This window comes from Schistocerca serialis, chromosome 3 (assembly GCF_023864345.2).
Source record: "Schistocerca serialis cubense isolate TAMUIC-IGC-003099 chromosome 3, iqSchSeri2.2, whole genome shotgun sequence".
Lineage (NCBI taxonomy): Eukaryota > Metazoa > Arthropoda > Insecta > Orthoptera > Acrididae > Schistocerca > Schistocerca serialis.
Window position 1 is genome coordinate 112,051,103 of NC_064640.1, and position 20,436 is coordinate 112,071,538.

General features: G+C 37.4%; 1 protein-coding gene across 2 annotated transcripts in view; it reads right to left on the reverse strand.

Moving 5' to 3' along the window:
• LOC126469798 (microphthalmia-associated transcription factor) overlaps positions 1 to 20,436 on the reverse strand; it is a 387,123-nt gene that overhangs the window by 197,530 nt on the left and 169,157 nt on the right. For both annotated transcript variants that reach the window (XM_050097055.1, XM_050097053.1), the window contains exon 3: positions 14,769 to 15,044. In XM_050097055.1, coding sequence (XP_049953012.1) covers positions 14,769 to 15,044 — 276 coding nt within the window. The remainder of the gene's footprint in view (positions 1 to 14,768; positions 15,045 to 20,436) is intronic.

Consider the following 20,436-nt stretch of genomic DNA (forward strand, 5'->3'; position numbering starts at 1 on the left):
TAGTGCCCCATACACATATGAATTCAGGACCAGGAAGTACACAGGTCACTACTTTCAGACATCATCATAATTACCTAACATTTCAACAACATGGAGGAATGCTGGTAATTGGCATATTACTTCATAAAACTGAAATCTGGACCCGTTGCACTACAAGTAAAACATACTTTAACTCTCTCTCAACAATATTATTTCTCTGTCATCAATGAGATGCAGCAGTATTCCTAAATTGATCATGATACTCACATACACTATTAATAAATCGCCCACCTAATCATTGCATTCACAATTTTTTGGTGTTTTAATGTATTTGCCATTTTCTTCTGCAGTGCCTGGTTTTCACAATTGCTCATTACACTGAACTGTGATTCACCCATAAACATTGCCCTGGGCCACTGCTGTGGACTCTAATTGTGAGATCCAACAGACATCTACAGTGGCGTGTGCGAGTGCAAAGCTTAACAAAGATCTGCAGCACAGTCTGACACTATGCTATTGTTGTTATAGTTAGTCTGAAGTAACTTTTTCAACTGTTGAAGTTCTGTTACTTTCCATTATTCAGTGAATGTCAGATCTTCCGATAGTGGATAAATGATTATGCCACACATCTGTCTGAACTTAGTTGAGAATCACAATCAAAACAAGATATATGGGGTCTCTTGGCTGCAATACTGAAGTCTTATTTATCAAGTATACGACTTGTTCATTTGCACAGTACAATCATCCACATTAGTGGTAGTCATACTTAGGAAATCACAATTTCAAAGCTGAAGGTGCCACTGAGCCATAAATCTGGCAACCATAATCCACTGGGATGAGACCTGGGCCTGATAAATATGGAGGAGAGTAGGACAATCTGCACCCCGTGAGAAGTGGGCAAAGAAGGAGAGAACATTAAGTGTTCTGGGTCAGGATGGACTGTCATACGATAACAGATATGCATGACATGCGTTTTCATGGGAGAGGATTGGAATCCATGGGAAAAGACAGAAGTAGAAGCCCTTCAGGCACCTTCGAACTGGTTTTCAGGCTAAACTACACATTGGGAACAACACCAAATGCAAAAGTCACTGACATACATGGTGGCATGTGACAAGTTGTCCAAAGAACATAACTAGCCCATTGATGGCAAAGAGGAAGAGTAGTGTTATACTCAGCACATGACCATGTGGTACACTATTCTCTTGGATACATGGTGAACTGAATGATGTACCAACTCTAATCTGAATCAAATGATGGACTAAAAACTGATGAATAAAAATTGGTAGAGCACCTTAAAAGCCCCAGTCATGTAGAGTAAGTATAATGAATGGTGGCAAATGGTGTTTTATGCCTCATGTAGGTTAAAAAAGACTGTAAAGTGGTACTGGTATTTAGAAAAAGGCTTTCATGTTGCTGTTTCAACCTAACCAGATGGTCAGTTGTGGATTGTCCCTCCCACAAACCGCACAGACAGGCCGGCAAAAAGCCTGGTGATTTCACAACCCAGAATATTCGTTGGGCTACCATCGTTTGAAGCAGTTTGTAAAACACGTTGGTGAGGCTAATTAGTCAGTAGCTGTTGGAGGATGTTGAGATTGTTTGGCTTAAGGATTGGGATACGAAGGAAAAACACTCTCTAGGTAAATAAGGTTGAAGGCCGTCAGTGTCTGAAATCTCTGAGTAACATTCAAATGTTGGATCATTCCCTAAATCTTTCTCTGAAACTCTCTACAACCTCTGGTTCCTTCAGTTTATCCAAGTTCCATCTCCTTAAATTCCTACCTTTTTGCAGTTTCTTCAGTTTTAATCTACAGTCCATAACCAACAGATGAGTTCACATCCTTCCCTGGAAATGGCTTACAATTTAAAAATCTGGTTCCTAAATCTCTGTCTTACCATTATATAATCTATCTGAAACCTTCGAGTGTCTCCAGGCCTCCTCCATGTATACGATCTTCTTTCATGATTCTTAAACCAAGTGTTTAGTTATGGTTAACTTATGCGCTGTGCAAAATTCTATCAGGTGGCTTCCTCTTTCATTCCTTACCGCCATTCCATATTCACCTACTTTTCCTTCTCTTCCTTTTCCTACTATCGAATTCCAGTCTCCCATGACTATTAAATTTTCATCTCTCTTCACTATCCAAATAATTTATTTTATCTCATCATACATTTCTTCAATCTCTTTGTCATCTGCAGAACTAGTTGGCATATAAACTTGTATTACTGTTGTAGGCATGGGCTTCGTCTCTCTCTTTGCTACAATAATGCGTTCACTATGCTGTTCGTAGTAGCTTACCTGCACTCATATTTTTTAATTCCTTATTAAACCTTCTCCTGCATTATATCTATTTTATTTTGTATTTATAACCCTGTATTCACCTGACCAGAAGTCTTGTTCCCCCTGCCACCAAACTTCACTAATTCCCACTATATCTAGCTTCAACATATCCATTTCCCTTTTTAAATTTTCTAACCTACCTGCCTGATTAACAGATCTGACATTCCAACCTACTGATTCAAACCTACAGATAACAAATCGAGCAGCACACCTGTAATTGCTTTGAGGACTCCCTTTAACCCAATCTTGTGGGCACCCTAAACAGTCAAGCAGTATTCAAGAATGGAGCACACTAGCATTCTATACACAGTCTCCTTTACAGGTAAGCCACACTTTCCTAAAATTCTCACAATAAACAGAAGTCGATCATTCGCCTTCCCTATGACCACCCTTATATGCTTGTCCCATTTCATATCAATTTGCAACACTGTGCACAAATATTTAATCAGTGTGACTACATCCAGCAGTGCACTATAATGCTGAATTCATAAATTGCGGAACTGTATTACCTATTCATCTGCATTAACACATATTTTTTCTACATTTAAAGCTATGATTCATCACACCAACTAGAAATTTTGCCCACGTCATCTTGTATCCACCTACAGTCACTCAATGACGACACCTTCACCTTCATGTACACCACAGCGTCATCAACAAAGAGCTGTAGACTGCTGCTCACCTTATCCATCATGTCATTTACATATATAGAAAATAAGTGTGATCCTATCACACTTCCCTGGGAGACTCCTGATAATATCCTTGCCTCTGGCAACACTCACCACCGAGGTAAATTTTCTGGCTTCTAAGAAGTCTTGTTAACAGTCTGCTGCGAGGCACCATGTCAACAGATATCTGTACTGCATCGGTTAGCCCGCCAGACCCTTCTAGCTTGTCCTGTATGTTCTCTAATGTCTGTCAGCTCAAGGTAGTGTGGCAGCTTCTTTAATAATGTGATGACAGTTTTCAGGATACATTCAAGTTGCGCATTTTGTAATATTTCTTGTAATGTTTAAGTCCTTAGGTCTACATTGCTTGATATCCTATTGGCACTGGATACTGTTCCACATAGCTTGGTCCAATTTGCTTTCTTAAAATTTAAATCTTTCTGCCAGAAATACAAGGAGCAATCAAATGAAAACGAGACTGAAAAATGAAAACAAGGCAGAAGAAGTAAGTAAACTGTTTATTATCTCAAAAGTTATCACGGTAACTGTCAACACATTTATCCCAGTGTGAGACAAGATTGTCATTTCCCCCAAGGAAAAATGTTTGCAGATGCCTCCAGAACCCTGATTGTACCCAGACATTGCACCTTGTTGTCTTACGCAAATCAGTGGCCATGAATGTCTTCCCAACAGCCATGAATATCTTTCTTCAGGGCTCCAAAAATATGGAAATCACATAGGGAGGGACACAGACTGGGATTGTATGGCCCACATCTTGCCACATTTGTTTAAACTACACTGAAGAAGATTCACTGGGAAGCCTTTACATATCCTCCACACAGTCCCGATCTCTCCCCCATGCGATTTCCATATTTTTGGAGCCCTGAAGAAAGATATTTATGGCTGTTGATTTGCTTTGGATGAAGAGATGCACATCTGGATACAATCATCATTCTGTAGGCAACAGCAAACATTTTTTCCATGAAAGCGTTGATCGTCTTGTCTCACAGTGCGATAAGCATATTAACAGTAATGGCCATTACATAAACAGTTTACTCACTTTTCTCCATCTGTCTTGTTTTCACTTGACTGACCCTTATAGTTTTCCTCAATATTATTTCTAGTGCTAGCCCTGTTGTGACATGTGAGGAGTTGTCCCTGACAATTCACCACTAGCAGACAAAGTTCTTGAATGATGTCTAAAACTATATAAATGTGTGGTGTCTGTTCTTTTGAAACAGACACCATGCAGAATCCACAGCTGTAATCCCCTTCAATTTACATTTGATGTCTAAAACCTCCTTGCCTCTACCATTTGTGTGTCTGCTAAACCAGAGCGCAGTTTTTGCAGGTTCTGGCACCTCAGGGGTCACCAGAGTACTCTTCTTCTGAGATTTCTTCTTCTTTTCATTCAGAACTTTTGGCAGTTAAGATTCTTGTAAGGGTTTATCCACTATGGGTGTAGGAATGAAAGAAGAGAAGCTAGCCCTGGGACCCACAGTCCACGGCGCCTTCAGCCACTGGTTAATGCTTGATGCGCACATGCTTAATTTTTGTGAAGTGGCCAGCAACAACTTCCACAAAATGGGTCACATGTACACCAGGAAGACATAAGCCCGATGCACAGGCATTTAAAACACTGCATTGGGATGGAAAATATGGCTTTTAGTCACTGTGGTAACACATTATTTTGACCTGTTCTGGAAGCAAATTCCCCTCAAAAGTGAAGACGAATTTGCTGGTGCCTGCCTTGTCTGCCAGGCCTCAAAGTACACAGTCTATGAAGTTCTTTGTCTGCTGCATTAGGTCTTGGTGAAAAATTAATCCCTGTAGAATGTTGAGGTCCTTATGAGGGTTAATGGTAACCGGTACATCTCCAAGTTGTTTACATGAGAGTAATACCTGTGACAGGGTGAGGTTTGCTGTCTTAATTTAAGATGGAACCTTTTTGTAACTTGCTAAGTGAAGACAGTTTGCCAAAAACATTTTCAGTATTCTCAACAATCATCATTGGTCAGTAGAAAGAAAAGAGTCTCCATCTGTTTGGGTGTGAACTAGGAACTGAGGAGAACACCTACAAGGTGCTTTCTTTTGTGTTCCTCCCACAGCGTAATCAATGAGGGAAAGTTCCTAGGATGATAAAGATCGGCACCGATTCACAGTCAGCCTGAAGAGCTGCCAAGGCCTTGTGGTCACTGGCTGGTAATTTTGTTCATTTCATAACACCATATGTCTGCCATGATGCCTTCTCCTCCCAACGAGGGCTCTGTCCAAGGTCTCCTCCCAGCCAAAGCAAAGGCAGCCTGGCATGATGGCCAGAGCCCAGAGTCCTGGTGCCCACAAATGGGGAGGTGACAGCTCAAGCATTAATACTGCGATCCTTGAGTGGTCAGGAAGCTACTACCATATGGATACCTAACGAACACCCACATGGACTGGCTACCATGCTGGATATTGGGCAACCCTTCCTGCATGACTCTCACAATCTGTAAAATATTTTGGAAAGGTGAAGGTCAAACCCAGATGCAGCAATTGTATACATAATTTAAGCAAAATATGTGGTGTAAAGTAAGGGGAGAAAGTGAGAGAAGCCAAAACTTATGCCCTACAAACGAGCTAGGTTATCAGCAGGCAATCTGTACAAGATAATAACTCCGGAAAAATGTATATTTAGAGAGCAAAATTATAGCACGGAAAAGGAAGAAGTATTGCAATGGCTTGGGGCTCCAAGCTGCACAGAATGGGGTAGGAGATGGGAGGTGGGGGGGTCAGGGGTGAAGTGGGGTGTTTTGTAAATACCTACGTAATGATGGACTTCTGAATATAACAACTCTCAAGCATGCAGGTTGTTCCCCTTGTACTGCTTATGTTTCTGGCAAACCACATGTCTTGGCATATAACATTGCCATTCTGTGTCTTGTAGGGTTGATATTGCTACTCTTACAACCAGTAAGGTAAGTAGAGCATAGTTACTGTAGCATCAGATTAGGCTAGTGTGTAAACAAAATTCTCATGCTACAAGACCATGTTCTTTCACCTCAAATTTTTCAATTCTAAGTAATTTGTACACTTCTCGCATTGCTCTCATTTTGTTCATTTTGACTTGATTTGGCTTTTATTTGTCAGCAAGGTTTTGCCCAAATTTAAATTTGGCACATATTTCTAAGGTATATGATATAACACACTTAATTTTTTTCAATGTTTGATGTTGACTGCCCAACATAGCCTAAAATCTTGTCTCACACTTGTTAACTAGAAATATTTTTCTGCTTCTCTTAATGTACCTTTTAATATTAATCACTGATACAATAACAGATGTGTGGTCACTGATTTCCCCCTTAGTGTCAAATGCATGAAATAATTGAGGTCTGTTTTGTCACTAAGAAATCTAAATGAACCCTCCTGTATCAGATCACTAACAACTGTGCCAAGTAGTGGCACTAATGGGCCTGGCAAGTGTTGAAATGCATTGAGAACTACAATTGTTTTTTAGCTGCCAATTTTTACTTTTTTCCCTTTTTTTTTATAGAAAACACATATGCTTCACACCTGAGATTCACCAAATCTTACCACAGTGACTGAGTATGGTGATGCATAACAAAAATTAAAGTGATAATCAAATACTGAATGTTACTGTTGGCCACTGACTTAGCTGTGGAACTGTAAATTTTCATAAATGAATAGCTGTTTAAATAATGCTCGCACTCAGTCTCAGCTATAATTGCTGTGACATTGAGACATATTTTGGACAGAACAAATGAAAATTTTTTACATTGAGCACCAAAACAACTTTGTTTATAATTACCACAAAAAACTTCAATCCACATACATTGTAGGATCTCGTGAGCAAATCAAGCAAACGAACTAATAGGACTTGTTAAAGTTGATAATATTAACTGCACTGACCAGGAAGAGGAAGGAAGCATAATGTGTATAGGTAAGCAGAAATCAGCACTATTTGAATAAATTCCTATCTGTTTTTGAGCAAGTAAATCAGTCCAACAAATTTATTCATGAATAAATTTGTCACAGATAATGGGATTATTTCTCTTTGTGAATACAAATAATTATTTGTTATTTATTATTCATAAATTAAATAGCCAATAACAATCAGTGACACAACATTTTCTTCATTTACTTTCTGTAAAGAATACTGTAATTATTGTTTGTTGCCTTGGTTCCATGCAGTTTCTATTTGATAAATAACTTGTTAACGGTTGTCCAGAAATGTCCCTCGGTGACACAGCACATTAAGTTCCAGATTACAAAGCTAAATATTTAGGATTCCATCTCCCATTGGTCCTATGATTTTCAGTTACTGATCACTCCTCTCGCTTCTAACAATGAGAAAAATGCCAAGTCAAGTTGCACAGTGTTTTGTAGTACATGCTGAAATGTATGTCCCCCCCTTAACTGGCTGTATAAGTCAGTTAGAGATGGTAGGAAGGTAAGGGCACACCACTACACCTACAAAGGCACTGCAGTGTGCAAACCAACTTTCAGGTTGAGAACAGCTTTAATTGCTGTACAACGTAACAAATTCAATATAAAAATGCTTCATAAGCTGATGGCCTTCAGTAGTTACACTACCAATGCATCCCAATCAACTGTCTCTGCCCTTGCCAGTACTTACACCCACTCCCCCCACTAACACGTGGAAGTAACTTAGCTAAGTAGAGAATGAAGCCAACAGAAACCCTTAATTTAAACACTTTCCTTCACTCTACCAATATTGGTAACACTATCAGATATGAGAGTCTCATTGATATAACAACACAATTTGTTTGTATTCGTAGTGCTACAAGATGATTGAATGAATTAAGGACTCAGTCAATGTTGATTACTAACATCAACAGACTTTTAAATACTAAATCTCCTGAACTGTTTGTGGAATGTTGCTGAATGTCCAAACTCATCTGAAAGTGTTTTAAGACTAACTCTGAGTACACTTTCCTGTAAAAGATGAAACTGCATTTTGATTAGATATGTGTCTATGTAGCTTTGAAAACTTTTGGGAGGGCCACTGGGCTTGAGTACATACAAGATCGCAATATTGCAGCCACTGGCAACTTTACGAAGAAAGTGTCACGCGAATGGAAGCCTTTTTTCACCTTTCTACAGAAATTGAAATTATTGCAGCAATTTGTTACCTCATGATTTAAAAATAAACAGTTTACCTGTATTGGTGCCCATGACTAAGGGTGGGTCACAAAAAGCTACAGACACATGATCACCAAAGAAATGTCAAAGAAATCACAGTCATGAGTTTCTAATTATGTAAAAATAACATTTATTTCTAATAAGATTTGTGTGGTGAAAGTAATGTGAAATCACAACTAAGTTATTTGCCAAGAACTATAGCAGAGTTGATGATTTCTCAATTTTCATGGAAGTAGAAAGTTTATACTATTATCTTGAAACAGAGATAATTTTGCAGTATGTAACACACAAATACCCTGTTCGCATGTGTAAAAGGTATTTTCTTTAGTGTGTCACAATGGCAAATCTTCAGAAATCAAATTAATTTCCCGATGAGATGTTTAGAAAAATAGTAGTTCTGAAAACTAATTTAAAAGCATCAGAAAGTATATTTATTTCATAAGCATCAAAGAATTGAAGCAATAAGTCCCAATGGACTTCAAATGTATCTCTGAGAGTGTGCTGAAAAGTAATGTGTCTGATTTTTTTATGTGGAAACTCTTAAAGCTTGTTTACATTATTAACATTCTACATCCTTATTCTTGATGTCCATATATTTATTTCTCAATGTAGTCACCCTAGCAATGAACATATTTCTCCCAACCAGAGGCCATTTTGTGGATACTGTCACTGTTGAATGTTTGACTTGTTGACAGTTCCACACCCTCACCTCTGCTTGCAACACTTCATCACTATCAAAGTAAAGCCCTCAAAGATGGTCTTAAGTTTTGGAAACAGATGAAAATCAGATGGGGACAAGTCCATTTGGAGGGTGACTGATAACAGTGAACACAAAGGAGTCAGATTGCTGCAGATGTCGCAGTGCTTGTGTGTAGTTTGACTTTGGCATGTTGTAGGAGAGGGTGCTTCATGTGTGGATGAACTCTTCGAATTCATAGCTTGATTACAGCACGCTGTTCTTCACACACTGAAACAATTACGTTACACATTACACACTACAATTCGAAGCCCTCTAGTGGCAGAGGGCTGCAAATATGTAGACATGAAGAATAAAGATGTAGAATGTTAGTAACACTTGTTTTATTTAAAAAGCTTTAAGAGTTCTCTTATTAAAAATTTGTAAGTATTGCTTTCCAGCATGCCCTCATATTTTCATAACACTTTTTATTCATAGATGATGAATAAATGTTTTTATTCATGTAAATGAATAATGTTTTGAACTAATATTCTTATTTGTTGCTCACAAATAAATTTTTCTATCTGTATACGTTATGTATCAATTGAATAAAGTTTGCCCAACTCTGATGATAAGGGAAGGGCATGCTTCATGCACACATTGCAAATGTTCAGCCTGTGTGCAAGTGAGTGCGAGTGTGTGACATCTGTGTGGCCGTGGACAAGGACTCGCTCCGCTGTGCCATGCTCACTTGGTCATGTCGATATGCAAGGCAGCACTGATCATCTTTGGCAACTTTCACCAAATTATAAGAAGTGTATTCACATGTTTTCTTGGACACTGCAGTCATTGCAGACCACTCTGAGTGGCCAGCACCTGCGGGGCTCTACAATAAAGCCTATACTTTTGATTTACGTTTCAAACTGAATTTAAGATTTCACATTGTTGGCATCTTTCTGCTACTAGTACTACATGGGCATTGTTGCCAATAAGAGATGAGACTAATTTTGAAACTTTACCATAGACATTCTTCTTCCTTCCCTGAATGGACAAATTCTCCCGTAAGTACTTAATGTGGCTGATAGAATCTTCTCTCCAAATATGGAGTTTAAGTGATCGATGGTTCCGTGGTGTGGTTTTTTTTAACATAAGATACCTACAGATAAATTCCATTTTACTCGACTACCTGAGTAGCCACTTCCTGTGTAAAGCACATGCCTGAGCAATTAAGAGTGACCTACAACTTTCCATCTGACAGTGGAGATCATGAAATCCTTGTTGGAGATCACTGTACAACCATGTGAGCCACTGGTTTAAGCACAATAGCTGGCTCCAACCAAAGCACAGTGATTGGTCTTGGGGACTACGAAGCAAAATGCAATGTGTTTCCACCCCAAGCATAATGCTCGTTGTATTAAACACTACAATCAGACATCTATATGAACTAAGGGTGGCATCTGACCCCAGGCAGCAGACATTGTTCATATTGACACCAGTCACAATTTGCTGCACCAGTGCACTTAATAATCATTTGCAGTGCTCTTACAACATATCTGATGAAACCAACTGGCAAGCATACTTACAACACACCGGTCTTCCTTCCCATACTGCCAGTTATTTCACTGGTGGACTCAAGTACCTGCTTTAAGTTGGAGCTGCCAATGGCCAGTGTACCCAACCTTTGCATTTGTCTAGACCTTGCACGAATGTTGGCTCCAGTTGCAACTGAGAAGGCATCCCACGCTGGCTCAGATGTACTCTCAGCAATGGATGCACTCTCAGCAACAGACACCACATTATATCTCTTGTTAAGGCATGAAGAGAATGTCATTTGATCAGTACTCACATCTGCCTACCACCCAGAAATTGGCTACCCCGCCATCATCTTCCACTAACTCTCAGATGAAGATGGACTCACCAGGACAAGAACTTTCAATTTGAATCCTCTCATGATCAACACAACTTCTAGTGGTAACTGAACAGTGACTTATTCATTCTTTGACCAGACGAAAAAAAGTCCCATCTACATTTCACCACATACAACCACAAAATAAAAAAGGTAGTAATCCAAGCAACCAGAAACGACTAGTGTCAACACTGAGATAGCTACGAGAAAATCAAACTATATGACAAATAAAAACATAAATACAAAGAATGAAGACGAGAAAATAAAATGAGTTCTGGTTATCTTTTAAACAATCATCAACATTAACTAAACTCAACCAAAAAAGAGAGAAAAAAGCATACTACTTGGAAAGCTCTGAGTGCTGAAGACAATTACACTGAATACACACAGAAAATAAAATTTATAGTAGCATGCACCTGATGATTAATTTTGAAATATGGTTGTTTGTGTGCATGTAACTAACTTCCCTCAGAAAATGCAACCTGTCCAATCAGTTCCCAAATTGTCAACTACTGATTGTCATTCCCTACAGATGCCCCCATTTCTGTCTTCACAATATCTCTCTCTCTCTCTCTCTCTCTCTCTCTCTCTCTCTCTCTTTCGTGTGTGTGTGTGTGTGTGTGTGTGTGTGTGTGTTTGAGATCATGAATCATGCTGTTGAGTCACTTGGAAGTGAAGAACTTTCCACCACTACAGGTATATTACTGTTTATGGCACGTGTGATTATGCCCATTCTTGACATTATGGAAAAATTAGGTCTACAACTTTGTTTCTGCCGTTTTTTCTTTAACTTTGGGGCTTTATTAGGAAAAACTTACAAAAAATAATTATGATTCATAGTATTGTGCATCATTGGCCACTATATTCTCCCATCTTCCGGATAGCATACAAATCCCATGGCGAAAGAACTGGGCGTATTTTGTGGGGATCCAGAGAGAGAAATATATGGAGAATATGGCAGGAGGGATAGGACTTCTCATTTCAATGTTTCCATATACATTTTGATGGGTTTTGCGACATGGGGTCGAGCACTGACCTGCTGTAAAATTACCTTTACGTGTCTACCACTGTATTGTGGCTGTTTGTGTTTCAGTGCTGGACTCGAACCCATCAATTGCTTTCAATAATTATGTCCTGTGACTGTCTTTGTCTGTTTCAGTAACTACGAAAACGTTCTGTCTCCCACCGCCACGCCGATCTTCGACATCAAAATCACTATTCATAAGGTGTTGAAAAAATTCTCTGCACGTTCTTCCACTAATAGTTCCCTCACCATTGGTCTTGCCCAGCATTTTAAGAGCCACAGCCACAGATTTCTTCATGTTAAAGCAGAAAATTAAAACTTCCTGCAAATGGCGAGAAATGGGCATGTAAGTTGACGTAATTAATCGAGAATAACCTTATGATGCAGTCACAAATCGACTAATATTTTTATGGCATTATGTTCACAGATGCCTAAGCTTATTGTATTACACCTATGACCAACCACCCGAACTCCACTTGCCACTACTGCCGTCTATTCCAAAACAGCGGAAGCAAAGTTGTAGAACTAGTAATAAGAATGTATGTACAATTATCTACACAAAATGCCTGACAAAGTTCAGATCATCCCCTCATTAAAAGATAGCTAGTTCTATCACTACAGGGTGTTCAATGCTGTAAAATTATTACTATCACTAAGAGAATAAGTATTCTCATTCACTTCCAGTATCCCACGTAAATATATTATTTAGTTTTGTAGCAGCAATTCTCATATTCCGCATTGCTTTTATGTATTAATTGATTCTGTTTGAAGAATATTGAAACTGAAAATTTTCACTTATTATCTGAACCTCCAATTTATTCAGTAATCTTAAGTCAATCGAGAGATTTGTATTACCAATTAAATTTTAATTCTGATAATGAGATGTCCCATTTGCTATTATTTTTGCTTTTGTTTAACCCCTTTAGAGTCAACTGGTGATCCAGATTTAGTTATCAATATTTTATTGTGTACCATATTTTGCTTTCCTTCGCTAATGAACTTAACTTATTAATCACAAAGTAAACATTACAACAGTATAGATAGTGAGTCACTAGATTCGAGTGATGTGGCATCACTGAATCTGAAGTATCTGTAAATCCATCAACATATTAACCGATTAAGAGTGCATGGCTGTACAAAGGTGCTAATGCAATTGTATATATTTTATAAATAATTTGGGAGTATGTGAGACCACTCACCAAACAGCAGAAGGCACACACAAAAGAGAGAGAAAACTTGCTAGTTTTCAGAATAAATTTTTTGTTGAGGTGGCAAATCCTATATCACATGTGTGATCTATTGGATGCTAAATAAATAAATAAAAAATAAATAAAAGCTAGTAAGTTTTCTTTCTCTTTTGTGTGTGCCTGTAGATGACTCAATGCATCTGCTATTTGGTGAGTGGTGATGTTTACTCCTAAATTATTTACATTCTACCTGAACTTTCCTACATTGATATATATTTCAGTCACTTTGAATGGAAAACTTTAGCTTTTGTGTCTACCTCATTTGCTACAGCTCATTGTGAGACTAAGCGTATCTTTGGGTAACCTTTCAAAATAAATCATTATTTCACCACAATAAGTTTACAGGTATAACCTTTTGTGTGGTATACTCAAGTCTTACAACTGTCAACTTGTTGCTCATGACCTTATACCTCAGGATTTGTTCCCCAATGGTTAAAAATTAATTTTTATAAATAGTTTGGTTTACGGTCTGCACATATGTGTAATATGGCACACCACTGTTTGAATTTATGACTGTGTGCATTTCATGAGCCGATGCTGCTGTGTAGTCATTTCACTGAAGGGGCGACATTCTCATATTATTTTGCATTCACACACACACACACACACACACACACACACACACACACACACACACATAGAGCAGTATAAGGAGTTAGTGCAAGGTTAAATCTCTAATCTGAGTGAATGCTAGAGGACTTTGACATATCAAAACATAACAAGAGTTCCAGTAACTCATTTAATTGACAATGCAGTAGCAACCTAACAAGCAAGGAGCTCACACTTTATCTCTCTTACAAGGTCTAGCAGCACACATTTCTTGACAAACAGATTATGTCCCAATTTCAATCCCAAACATCTCTTTGGTTTCTTATGAAGTTCAGTCATCAGGCATTGTTAATGATACTAAATCACATTAGACTCTTAACACTTGTCAGTTCCTCAAAGGGCAGCTATTTCCTACAGAATTTTCTTTCATGCCTTTCCTTACTTTCATTTCCATAATCACTCACCAAAAAACACAAAACTCTACACTTAACATGTGTCCATTACAGCTATCTTTATGAAAGTCAGTGATAAGCCACCTCCATTATCATCACACCAAAATCATGATTTCACTTAGTCTACCTCCTCTCAGAAGTGAATACGGATAAATCACCTCACAAAAAAGCTAATCATAAATATGTTAAAGCACTATTGTGATCAATGTCCTAATAACTCCCATGATTCGCAGCTAACTTGGACCCATATACTTGAAAATGACATTGATGTACTCTGTCTAAAACTCATTCACATCCTAGGAACTAACATTCCAACTTGAAACAGTCCTTGTTGTAGTTGTCATGACATTTCCTCTGCATTAAACCTCTTTTCCATTAAATTATATTTAATGTTTTCTGCATTTCTAAGCTGTCTTACTGCTGTCATCCACAAACACATTTTCCCTTAATTATTTCACTGTCTAGTTCCAATTGAAAGGAAATTTAGCCTTAAAGTTCAACTAGTGTTTCCTATTACATATAATAATCTCATGTCAAACTACTCTTCTGTTTTGACAGAACTATCATCTATTATATACCAGTTCCCTATCCCACAGTGCAGTTTTGTAATAAATATTTTTACATCTCATTATTGAATGCAGTTTCCATATCAATATAGAAAAGCTTTTACAAGATTTTTCCTCACTTATTAATCTTGGCATTTTTCCAATAGCAGCTGTAGAAATAAACAGATTAAAATTCAAGTAGAAGTACAAAAACTTACCTCAGAGGCACTTGTAGCAACTGAGCTTAGACTTGGTGACAAGATATTCTCCGAACTGACGCTGGTCATATTCTGCTTTGGCTGCTGCTCAGGTATCACTGGTGCAGAATTGACAGGAGCGCTGTGTACTGCAGAAAGCTGACCACGAGCACTACCCAAAACCTGCTGGGCTGCTAGTAATGGCTGCTGACCCGACTCGCACAAGAACTGTCGAACCTGATTCTTTTGCTTCTGCATTACATGGTAACGAGTAGGGTTCTCCAACTCAGTGCGAACCTGAAAATGACAAAGTGTGTGTACCTGCAGTTCTGAAATCAATCATTTGACCTGGGTATATTAAATGCACACTATATAGAACAAAGTGTCTGACGCACCAGCTGCATAGATTTTTGTAAACATCGATTTCTCATTCAGCAGGAAACAAACAGATGCAGTATATAAAAAAGACAACATAAGAGAAAACATAATGGACTGCTTTGTAAAGCTAGTAAAAATCTGGCATTGTCAAACAGTAAAGTATCATACAAATGAAGTGTCATTAAAGCTATTAGAACTGTGTCGTATTAGGTGACCACATTACTAGCAGCAGTGCAGTAAACATCCCACTTTGACTCACAAGAGATCCAAAGCACTGGAATTCTGTCAAAGTAGTAAATGTACATGTAATTTCAACTGCTCTATGAAAAAAATATTATCTGATCATGGAATAGTGGAAAGAATATTTTCAGTTACTGTATGTGGACCACAGTTAAACAACACTAAAATGAGAACCAAGCAAAATAAAATAATAAGAGCATGGCTAAGACAGAAAAGTTATGTAACACAATAACTTCTGAAATACATGAATAGTTATTTTACTTCATAAAAATATCTTATATTTATTTGGTTCAAGATGAGAAAACAGGGAAAAAAGCCACAGGAACAACAACACAAACCACAAAAAACATTTAGTTTAGAAGTACAAATGGATTTTTAATGTTGTACCTTCAGGGAAAAAAATCATTTCAAATAACTGTATAATGTCACTCAAAATAGCAAACTTTTCGAGAAGTCTCATTTTTCTCAACATTTGCAAAATGGTTCTTGCAAACCTACAGTGAAGATCTAGTTACCTAAGGATTAGGGGTCCAGGAGGGGGGGGGGGAGGGGGGGGGGATCAAGAAACCAGCATTACTTGTTGCGAAACACAGACTGGAAATACATAAAATTAAAAGTGTGTTTGGTAACTAAAATAAGCTACAGAATACTTGTTACATAATAAAGTTTAATTTGCTCCATTAACTTCCAGATAGCATACTGTTTAGGACTGATATTGTTAATTCATTTGTACAGTGAACTCTGATGGCACAGTCAGGGAATAGAACTGAAGTGGCACAATGAAGTCCCTCTATTGATATAAATTATTGTTCACTACAGCTAAATTGTACCACTCTCAAATAAAGGTTCAGAGCACATCCCCAAAACAATTTGATGTGGAGGAACATTTAAAGTAGATCACAAAAAGAATCATGTGTATGAATTGTTAGCTAAACAAAAGGCATGCAAAAGTGAATTTTAAAAGCATGAAAAACAATCTCTGTGCTTATGTCTGCACTATTTACATATTAAGTGGTTGTACTTTTAAGTACAGTGAATTCAAAGGAAGAAATAATTAAACTGCTGGAATATGACACCAAAATGCTGAAAATGGAAAGTTTAACAACTGTTACCTATAATACAAAGTACAAACAAGTAAGTGCTATAAAGGAAGGGAGTGACAAATAATGAATTCCTGACTCAATATTTTAAAAACATTATTGTAACAAACAGTAAAATGTCCTGTAATTCAGTCTTATTGGATAAACGAGCATTTTAAAAATATTTTGAGTATGAAATGGGACATAAATGAAAATGGTAAAACAACTGAAAACAGCTGCAGAGATGTATTAATCCACATTGGCACAAACTACTCTCGGTAGCAGTGAGGAAGAAATATTAAGTGGAACATGAAATCTAATAGCTCAGTGCAAATTCTGAACACAACTCCAGACTGGTAATCAGTGGTATTATTCACAAAAAAACTGGTAAGTGAAATACACACTAATAGAAGAAACAGACAATGTGACAGCTTGAGGCAACATTCATTGTCCAATAAATGACAAATGTTGGGGGAAAAATGGCCTGTACATCCACTGGTTTGGCCCCTTTAATTTCAGCCACGTATTTGTAGATTTGCGCAAAATCCTAAAATGAAAGGGAAGCAGATACATTCTGATGTTGGTGATAAATCCAGGGTGGAAAATTAAATTTAAAGAAAATCAAAACTGAAATGTCAATAGCTTAACAGCTAACCTGGAAAACCTTAATATTTCTAAAATTGATTAAGTTAAAACAGTGCTTTCAGAATATGTACACATCAAAATTATGAGCTGAAATGGACACTATTTAGAAGAAGATTGTACAAAAGTTTTGAATAGTATTAAGAACTTTGTTGTAGCTTGCAGTTTTTTTGGGAAAAGTAGCTCTCATAGATGCTCCTGCATTCTTCTTGATGCCTCAATATGTTATAAATTAAGAGAATACTCAAATTTTTAAAATTAAAAAACGTGCACAAGAGCTGTTCTTTAAATAGTTTGACTACAGTGGTTATTAAAATTAACATAATTCCTGGAAAAGTTGTAACAAAACTATCCTTATATAAATTCCAATTTATCCTAAAAATTTCAGAGCGAGTATAAGAAAAACATTGTGATGGCAGCAGACTTCAACTTAAGTGTGTTAAAGCTGTGATGTCATAAAATTTCATGACTTAAATCAGAAATCCAAATTCTTATTTTCTGAAATTACTGGAGTAAACAGCAGATAAGTGACCTGCATTGATAATAATATTACAATCACTCACTTTCATGATGGTAGTAAGTACTACTTAAACCTACAGATTTCTCGCCATTCTACACTATTTATTTCTTGCCATTCTTCACTATTTATTGACCTTCCAAACAAATAAAGCCTCAATAAATCTATACAAAAAGAAAGTTTATTAAAGGTAACTTAAATTTTCTCCACAATAAGCTAAATGTTTTAAGCTGGCTTATAGACCCCTACAACTCAAGCACCAGAAACTATTACAACTACTTAAATTGTTTTTTATATGTACGAAACAATATTTTTTTTCTTCCAAGAACCTGGGAAAGAAAGTAAATAGTAAAGTCAAATGGATTACACCAGGAACAAAAATACCTCTTGCTAGTCAGTAGCAGCTCCAGAATCACTGGCAAATAATACCGGGGCCAGCCAAACGGAAATGAGGCAGATTGAAAAAAGTAAGTACACTGTTTATTATTTTAAGAGTTACTGGCATAACTGTTAGTACATTTATCCCACTGTGAGACAAGACAGTCAGTGCCTTCATGGAGACATATTTGTGGTTGCCTATGGAACGACAACTGTACCAAGACATGCTGCTCTTCACCTGAAGCAAATCCACAGCCATGAGTATCTATCTTCAGGGCTTCAAAAATATGGAGTTGCATGGGAAGAAATTGGGAATGTATGGAAGATGTGTAACGGCTTCCCAGTGAAACTTCTACAGTGTAGTTAAAACATTATTTCACAACAACTGTGCATTATTATAAACCAATCTTTTGAGCACCGTCTTTTCCCAAAGGTGCTGAAATACGCAGAGATAACACTGTTGTTAGAAAAGGGATCAGCAGAAGATATGGAGAAGTCCTACTCTGGTTTTTCTGCTGGTGCAGCAAAACAAATTCAAAACTTCCTTATACTAAATGACAATTTTTTTACAATCAGGTTGGTTTCCAATAAAGAAAATGCACTGTAAATGCTATCAATTAATTTTTACAGATGATAAACACTGCATTAGATAAAGGTAAAAGGATCACATGAATATTCAGTGCTCTGACAAAAAGAATTTTATAAACTGAATCATTCCTTACTTCTCCAGAAGCTACAGATGTGTGGGAACAGGGATTGTGCATTAAATGGTTCAGCTCATACTAACAGATAAGAAACGGACAATAACAATAACTTCAGATTAATGGAATTATTACTCTTACTGGGAAACAATTTTCCCAAGGACTCTCATAGCCTTTCCCAATTATATGTAAATGGCCTACCACTTACTATAGATGTTCTGTTTATTTGCAGATGATATATTATTTTTAATTAAAAATCAGATAGATGAAAAATCCAGAAAGTGTTTATATGGCTTTATAAAATCTGGTTCCATCGAAATGGGATAAAACTATATGTCACCAAAACACAAATGATGCAATTTTAAATTAGATAAAACTAAAAGTAAGACTACTTAGCAACTTCTGCAATTTTCACAAATGCCACAAATGTGGACATCAGAAAGTTAGTCTTTCAATGATAATTTGAATATGTTATTCATTATGGCATAATCTTCTAGGGGAATTCAACATATGTAACAAGGCTATTAGTATTGCAAAAGAAAATAATTGGGAACATGCAATTAAAGAAAGATTATCATGTCATTCGCTGTTAAAAATTTTGAAAATACCAGGTGGTTATAATTAAACAGGTGGTGTTAAGAATGCTGCAGTGCAGGCTGTATATATCACAGGATGCTGAAACATTGTAGGTATGTTCATTAATTGGTAGGCTCATGAGGTATGCTGGAAAAAATAATAGTTCCACTTTCTGCCACCAGGTGAAAATATGGCGCTGTAAGCAGCAAGAAAATGAAATGTTTCCTGTTTTGAAGACAGTATGCTACCTTGTCACTTGGCAATGCATGCAGATTTTTTTTTTTTCCTTTTATGATGTAACTGTTGGTGTAAAGGGTTAAGAAGGCTGTAGTTTTCCATATGAAATGCAATGGCTATTGACAAGAAAGACGGTGCACTAGTAGTAAAGTTGTTTTATCAGATTCAATAGCACTGCAGGAATGTCACCAACAGAAACAGCTGCAAAGAGGTCTCGTGTCAATGAATGGGCTAAAGAATATCATCAAAGAATTTGAAGAAACAGGTGAATTAGGTGGTGCAGCTGGGAGAGGAAGATGACCCATTCCTGTGGCAGCTGTTGATGAAGTTGCTGCAGCTATAAGCCAACCATGCAGCACATGCCTCAAATTCTGCAGCCAGTGCTCGAGCTGTGTCACAAGAATTCTCTCTCTTCTGGTCAACAGCTAAACAAATTTTGTGGCGCATCTTACACTTGTATCCCTACAAGATTCAGAATGTGCACCAAAAGAAGCCCCAAGAGAGTCTACAAAGCTGTGACTTTTTCCTTTGTTTTCTGGCACACATGGAAATGGATAATATGTGGCCGGGGAATATTCTTTTGATGGACAAGGTGCATTTTATTCTACAGAGTGCTGTAAATAAACAGAACTGTTGTATACAGGGTCCTACTCTGCTAAAAGTGCTGTGAATACACAGAACTGTCACATACGGGGTCCTACTCCACCACGTGTTGTGCAGGAAAATTCACTGCACTCAGCTTATGCATCTATGTGGTGTGATTTCACAAGCTCCTCCATTTTTGGTTCAGTTTTCTTAAAGGAGATGACACCTTGCAGGCCTGTTATATGTACAGTGACAGCTGCACATTATAAGAACCTCCTTGTGCAACATGATTCCAGCTTTGCAAGAATGCAGCTGCCAGCAGTACAGTACTATTTTCATGCCAGATGGGGTGATAC